Consider the following 8,288-nt stretch of genomic DNA (forward strand, 5'->3'; position numbering starts at 1 on the left):
ATCCACCAAAGGAGGGAGAGCATTTTCACATTTAGCTCCAAAACTCTGGAATAGCCTTCCTGATACTGTTCGTTGCTCAGACTCGCTCTCCCAGTTTAAAACTAGATTAAAGACGCATCTCTTCAGCCAGGCATTCATATAATACTTTTAATCTTACAGTTAAATCCGACCTCTAGTTCATAGACGCCAGAGGAGAACTGGCCCCCGACTGAGCCCGGGTTCTCCCAAGGTTTTTTTTTTCTCCATCAGGTCACCTGATGGAGTTTTTTCGGTTCCTTGCCACTGTTGCCTTTGGCTTGCTCAGTTGGGGATATTTAATTTAATTAATCAATCTATCAACAATACTATTGATCAGCATTACCAAACGTGGACGTTTTCCACTAGAAACAAACATTGATGTATTATTTTAATTTAATACTGTGAAGCAGCTTTGATACTGTTACGAACTGCTCCGAGACAAGAAGGTTTAGATCCAAATGCAGCTTTTATTTGAAGGGCAATCCAGAGGCGTAATCCAATGTACAGGCAAAAGGTTAAAACACAGGTAGGCAGTCCAAACAAACAAAACAAACAAACAATCAAAACAGGCAGGGACCAGAGGCAAAAGAGTAATCCAGGGAACGGGGCAAGAAATCCAAATAAACCTAAAGACAAGAAACCAGGGAAAACGCTCGGAAATGCAGACTAACAGTACAACAAGACTTCGCGGTGAGTGAATGAATGAAAAAGGTATATATAGACTGAGACTAACAGGATGATGAGACACAGGTGAATGCAATCAGTGAATGTGATAATGAGTCCAGGCAGTGAGTTCTGGGAAATGTAGTTTGAGAGTGGATGGTAGTCTTATGTGGAGTGCCCTCTGGTGGCTCTCAAGGGCAACTCCAGCTGGTGATCGTTACAGATACAATCTGTATTGTGAAAAGCGCTATATAAATAAACTTGACTTGACTTGACTTGACTATATATTGGAAATAAACAACAAAATGTGAAGGGTAAATTTATAAATAAATGTGTTGGCCTACATAAATGAAGGAATTATATAAATCAGTTGCATTGTTATTGTTAACTAAAACTAGAGCAATCATTTTTGGTATTTGAAATAAAGCTAAAATAATATAAAATATAAATATTATGAAAACCGTAAATTTAAAATGTTGCCTTAATTGACAAATGACTGAAAAAAAACAAGTTTAAATAGAAGTACAGAAATTACTACAACTAAAATAAAAGTTAAATATAAACTTAATAATTCATGAAATAATACAACATAATTACTAAACCTAAACTAGAATTAAAATAGGCCTACCTGAAAATATACAACTGAAAGCTATTACCAAATATTAATCAATAGTTTAATAGTATAAACAATATTAATATAAAACTGAATAGATCAAAAATATTCATAATTATGGGTCTGTTTTTCATTTCATTTCAGTCTTCATTGACGAACTGCCTTCTGTCACATCCCAAATAAACAAACAAAATAACATGCGTATTAAAATAAAAGGTGTCCATTTCAAATACTGTAAGCTTTCATGCAATATACAGAAGTTTCTAATGGATGTCAGTGACACATGCTATAGTCGCGTTTAGACCATTACATAAAAACGCGACATAAAGCGCAATAAAAGGTAGAAGAAAATAACCAATTAAACGCGCTCTGAGGGCGATAATAACAGGACATGCAGTTAGACGACCTCTGACGAATGTGCATTATCCAGCTAGCCTGTTAGCTAGCTCATGCATTTATCACGAATATTACATCAAAACGAGAGAAGACTATTAAAACCTGAATGGATTATGAATCTACATTTTAATACAGAGACTCCAATTCAGACTCCAAATAGCAATGTCACTCGTCAAGACAGAAATATTAATTAGTTAAATTAAACAGAAATATAAGTTCATACTTCATTGCAGTTCAACTGTATGTTTAAAAGTTAATTGGACAACAAGTGCTGCTAAAGTCTTTCATCTATTCATCCATTTGTAGGACCAACTTCTGTCTGACAGACTTGCAGCCTTTAACAGAAAATATTTTCTCTTTTTCAGGGAAGAAGGGCATGTCTCTGGCCACTTTCTCTGCCAGATCAAAGTCTTCAGTCATGTTCAGATGGACCATCTCAGCCATGACGCACTGACGCACATGCTTCAGCTCCAGAGGTAGGAAAGGAATATAGTGATCAACCAGATGATGATCTATGAGACTGGATTGCAGAAATCCACCTGTAGACATACACATTAAAAATGAAAGGAGTTATTTGATGTCTAAATGCAACCAAATATTCAGTACCGGCCCCGATACGCCAGCGTGTGTCATGTTTGTGTCCAAACAAAGAAACACAGATAACAGAGCAAACATAGGGCACAGTAATGTAGGCTAAGAGAAGGATGTCTATGAAGTAAATGTATCTAATTAACAGAATGTTCAACAAATTAAATATTCACACTATAGTTGTTGTGCGTGAGTTGATAAGAGACTGGATTAAGCGTGCAACGGCACAGTGGGCTTGTCGATCACATCCCTTTTTCACAGAAATTGCTTAAAACCAGTGTTCGAATTGAGGGGGGGCTGGGGGGGCTGGGGGGGTCCCCTATAAGGCACAAAAAAATTACCTCGGAGGGTCCCGTGGTTTTTCATTAAAACTAAAATAATAGAATAGAATTTTTTTTTAATCAAAGTATTGCGCTGCCGCTCCCATTAGAAAGTAGGGGAGCGCGGGGCACAACCTAACGCTTTTTGACTTTCTCAGTTTGTGTAAATCTGAGTTGTATAGTTGTAACACGCTTGTTTTAAATACTTCCGCACATGCTTGGATGAGGGAACTTTGTTTATTTACTAGTTGCCATATCAACACTATATAGGAAAAAAAATCCGCCAAAATATTTTTTTTTTTTGGAAGATATCCATAGACATTTATTAAACCATAGCAAAAGTAAATTTTTTACTTAAGTTAATTTTTCATCTCTATTTTTTGTGTTTATTTAAAATAAGACAAATCTGATATTATTTTAATCTCCAAGATGTTATTTAACAGTTGAGATAGTTCTTTAATGTTTCGCTAACCAGCAGAAGACACTAGCCGGGTTTAAATCCCAGTTGTGCAGGCGGGGGCATGTTGTAACACTGCGTTACAATGTGCCCCTATTAGAAATATGCTATTATATTCTATACTTTTATTAATTTTATTGAGAAAACGTGAGAAAAAGGTGAATAAAGACTGAGAGTCAATGTCCAGAAATTACTAATTATTTATTTGTTTTGAACTATGTTGTATAGCTGTGTTTTCATGTGTTCGTGGTCAAAACTCAAAAATGAGTTTCTATTTAATTATTAAAAATTGCCATTATTTTATATGAAAAAGTTTTTTAATTGTATTTTATTTAGAAAATATTTTAGTTTGTTTTGTATATTTTTTTTATTAGATCAGATAACATTTTAAGCTGCCATATGTTATGTTACAATGTGCCCCACACATGTTACAATGTACCCCACCTATGGGGCATGTTGTCACATTTCACTTCCATTCTTTCGGGCTATGTCAAGAAAAAAGTATATACTGTATTAATAAAACAAAAACACATAATTGTACTAGACATGTGGGAAATTAATGTGGGAAAAAATAAATACTCTGAACCATAAGTAGATTTACACAAACTGAGAAAGTCAAAAAGCGTTAGGTTGTGCCCCGCTCTCCCCTAATTCAAATTAGATTTGCGTCTGAAAAGACGCTCAAGTGCGCCACACGCTGTTTTCTGAAGGAATTTACGCTGGTTTACTGTTGAATTTATAAACAGATAGGCCTACATTTTATTTATCATGCCATTTATACGCCAAAAAGAGTTTTTTTTTTTTTGTTTTTTTTCGCACTACAAACCCCTTGTAGGAGTAGGGGTGTGGAGTAGGCCTACGTGCGTATTACCAGAGACAATTTATATAATTACACGCCATAAAGTGCGTATCATATGCACGCAAAAACTATTTTTGGCGAATAAATGGTACGAGAAATAAATTTCGTGCTATAGATAATCACTATCACGAGAGTCTGGCAGAGTGGATCCTCATTTTCACCTCACGATGACGGTAAGATAATATTTCTTTCTTTTATGATTGTTTGGTAATTTACTGATCTGAATAGAATTTCGACATTAACGCTTGTCCGGGACACGTGCGTGTGTTTTTAAGGGACAAGTGAAAGAGAATTGTACTTGCCCAACCGGACAAATGCCCTGATTAAAACAATTTTCAATATCAAAAAAATAAAATATGAAATAACGTACTCGGTTACTAACGTAACCTCAGTTCCCTGAGAGTAGGGAAAGAGTATAGAGAGTAAAAATTAAATCTTAATTTTAAATCAGCCTACTTCAGTGTGATATTTTATCATATTATCATGCTTAACAACACTGAGAATTTGAATAATTGAAATGTGATGATCAGATGCAGATATCTAAATCAGAGAATATCATATAGGTTCGGGAGGTTGGCGGGTGGATTATTTATTTTTAACAACAGATTCGGGGGACTCAAAGTGCACCAGATTAATGAATTTATCTTTAAAATGTAAAAAAAAATTCTTACGGGGGTGCATGCCCCCGACCCCCCTAGAGGTACCGAGCTCAACCCACAAAAATACTGTGGGAAACACAGTAGGCTATATGATGGTCTACGAAAAATACACATTTAATTATCTTATTAAAATACATGATCGGGATTTTAGCGCCTCATTTTGAGCCAGGAAAACCCCGGATTATTACGTAGATTTTGGGTGGAGAAAAGTCTTTGTTCATCAATTATGCACAGAGTTAATGCTCAGCTGCAAAAACATGTTCTGAAACACTAAAAGTTAAGTAAATGAAATTATAGTATTATATGAAATAAATAAATGAAAATATGCATATTATTACGTGTTTTTTTTTTGTTTGTTTTTTGAGGGGGGGGGGGGGGGGGGGGCGGACCCCCCCGAGAGCTTTGACACAATTCGAACACTGCTTAAAACGTTTGGTCGGATATGGCACTAGCAAAGAAAGTCAACAATTGGAAGTAGTATTGTGCTACATAATCTTCCGTTATTGAAAAACTGTTGCGTAGCTTGAACAACACTGAAAACCAATAACAAGACCTTTGTCTCAAAATATATTCAATAATTTAGTGATTCTCATTTGCTACTTAAATCTACAACATTTAAAAAAAAACATCCACGATTGCGTCAAGGATCAGCCAAATTTCCACGTGCATCTTGAAAAGCAGATGTTTTGGAAAGTGCTGCTGCAAGTTTTTGTGCCACATAGTGGTTTAGAGGAAAATAAAATAAAATGCTCCTTTTACCCCCGTTGCGCATTTAGCCCCGTTTTTACCCTACTAAAAGTATTGGTATTGGTGCATCCCTAATTCAGTATGATTATATTTATTAAAATCATAAATGGATTCTGCCTTTTTGGAACCTTACTTGTCCATGTCCCTAAGCCCATCCCATACTTAACTCTAACCATATTAAACCTGCTGATCAGTAAAGGTGTCCTCGAAGGTCCAGGAAGGGAGCCACAGTTATATATTGTGTTATACATTTATGGATTATATTTTAAAAGGTTATACATATTTGAATGTACGTACGCATATGCTATATACTTTGGGCTTACAATATGAGCTGCAAGCATCAATTTGCCAGCCAATCCGATCACTGCGAAGACACCAAATCAAGTTTTAATTATAAGTATTAAATACCCGTCACTTTATTTTCACTTTTCAAATATTTTCTTCATTTGAAATTCATAAAAAAAAAAAAAAAAAAAAAAAAAAATATATATATATATATATATATATTATTATTATTATTATTATTATTATTTATATATATATATATATATATATTTTTTTTTTCACAATACTTCAATGATCTTTCAATACATACTGTTTTTATTATTAAAAATGTTTCGAAAGATTTTAGTCTCCATTTCCTTGCTGTTCATCCATAGCTCTTCCCGATCTTTGCCTTCTCTCCAGGAATCCAGAGCCACTTCAGCAATCACATTCCCACCGGCATTACTAAGAATAAACACAGCTTATTTAGGTCAATGTTTTGGGAGAGAAGAGCTATTTAACTACCACTTTGTTTTTATATAGCTAATATGTTGTCTACAACTGCATTTGTGGAAATCTGAAAAACAAACCCATGATTTGAGAGCTTTACCTGAGAAAAATGAAGAGTGCATTGTGGAATGACACTCCGTCTACACGGGCATTGTAGTCCAGAAAGGCCTTTATGGTGTCAATCAGCTTTGGCTGCATCTTGTCCATTTCATCAAATATGAACATGGAGCGGGGAAAACTTGATACACTTTTAGAAATCCACTCCTTTAGCTGTGCCTGAATAATAAGAAAAAGCAAATCCCAGTAGAGAATTTACTTCTGATATGTGCAATAATCCTACAACCATTTTATACATATTATAATTTTAAATATACAATTTACTAAATTTTCAGTGTAGTAATGAATACTGTACGAAAAATGGTGTCCGTTAAACAGAAACACAACTTCATTACTGTTTAAAATGAAAATACTGAAACTGTAAATGACCCAAATCCACAACTATCTGGCCAACTCTGAGTCTGAGAGTCTTGAGGGCCATCTTACATCTTAAAGGTAGACAGAGCCTGGCCATCAAGAAGCAATCATTTGTTGTAAATGTGATTGCTAGAGTCTTAGGCCAAGGCTAAAAGGACTACCATTTATTTACTTACGCTGTACAAGTCTGACTTTTCTTTGTGTGGGAAATGATGCTCAGATATATACAGGTGAACATGTTTGCTGTTTTCCCCTTTTTTATATATGTTTCTTGCGATGATTTTAGCAACATGATTTTTCCCAACTCCTGCAGTCCCATGGAAAGACAGAACCAGCGGTTTGTTTGGTTTGCTGTCAGTCATAAATGATGTTACAGATTTTAGTACAACATCAGACGCAATGTGCTGCCCAAAGAGAGAGTCTCTTAAATCTTTCTCCAAACCTGAAAGATGTGAAGATATGTGAAGTCAAATATTGTTTGTAGCTTGCAATGATCATTTGTGCTATAAACAAATAACTACAAATAACACAGAAAGCAAAATAAGCATTTCAAAAGAAAGGTGGGTGGGGGTACTATAGCAAAATAAGCAGACTGTAGCTGGATGAAGAAAATTCAAACCAGCTCATGCAGGTTCCCTTTCGAAACGTTTACTCGTAGCCTATTGTATTATGCTATGGGGAAAACACCTTTTCCTCCGATTACTGAAGCCTATTATTCAATAACGCAAGTGCTACTGCACAGCCATAACACACTCATGTTGGCTAAACAATACAATTTATTTAAATCTGCCTCCAAACCTGAAATATGTAAAGTTATGTGGTCAAAAATATTGTTTGTAGTTTGCAATGATAATTTATACGTAAAATTATTTACGATATGTATACTATAACTTAAAATTTATAGGCATAATATAATTAACCGTGCAAGCAACATTTTAACAATGTGCAGGCACTTTGTTACAAACACAGTAGCCTACCACACCTAAAACCACACCTGTAATAATGTTGCAGATTTCTCACGAAAAACTAGACTAGTAGGCTATATTAGAGTAATATTATAATAACATTTAAAATAAAAATTATTGCTGAATAATTGCTGAATTTCAGAAAATGAATTCTTAAGAAATGAGTCTCAAATAATTTCCATATCTCTCCCTTTTGTTTAAAAAGCATTGAAACATAATACAAATTTACGACGTAAGGTACAAAGTCCCTAAAATGTGGCAAGGCGACGTGGTAACGTTTTGTAAAAAAAATTAACCACGCGCAAAAAAAAAAACAAAGAAAAAAACTTGTGTAGGCCTAGTCCGCAGAATAAAATGTATCACTACTCTTTCAAGACCCCAAAAAAACTTTACACATTTTTGGAAAGTTATTAAAGTTTGCAAAATACACTTTGTGACATTCGAAATCACTGTGTCTTTTGGAAACAAACAGCAAAACATCTGAATCGTTAACTTAACTTCTCTATAGGCATACATATGATCAATTATTTTCCGGTTTACTCACGTTTCTGGTCAAAAGGCAGCAAAGAGTCGTCTGGTTTAGAAAACATGTAAAGCAGGCAAGAGCCGACAGCCACCGGCACCAACACATGCAGAAAACCTGACACTAATGTTATAGTAGACACCAGAAATAAAATTGTTAAACATTTCTGCGCTTTCATTGTGGAAGCGAATCACTCAGGCTTCTTTCAGTCTTGGTTTAGTTTTTGTAAAGG

At 34.9% G+C, this 8,288-nt stretch overlaps 1 protein-coding gene across 1 annotated transcript; it reads right to left on the reverse strand.

Moving 5' to 3' along the window:
• Positions 1–468: 468 nt before the first annotated feature.
• LOC307146427 (torsin-1A-like) lies at positions 469–8,288 on the reverse strand. The gene is made up of 5 exons (XM_079850411.1): positions 8,078–8,288; positions 6,745–7,010; positions 6,195–6,370; positions 5,916–6,049; positions 469–2,229 (listed from the first exon to the last, which is right to left on the reverse strand). Exons 1-5 carry the CDS (start codon positions 8,232–8,234, stop codon positions 1,979–1,981), a joined length of 984 nt encoding a protein of 327 aa, XP_079706537.1. The 5' UTR covers positions 8,235–8,288; the 3' UTR covers positions 469–1,978.

This window comes from Squalius cephalus (genome assembly GCF_949319135.1).
Source record: "Squalius cephalus genome assembly, chromosome: 18".
Lineage (NCBI taxonomy): Eukaryota > Metazoa > Chordata > Actinopteri > Cypriniformes > Leuciscidae > Squalius > Squalius cephalus.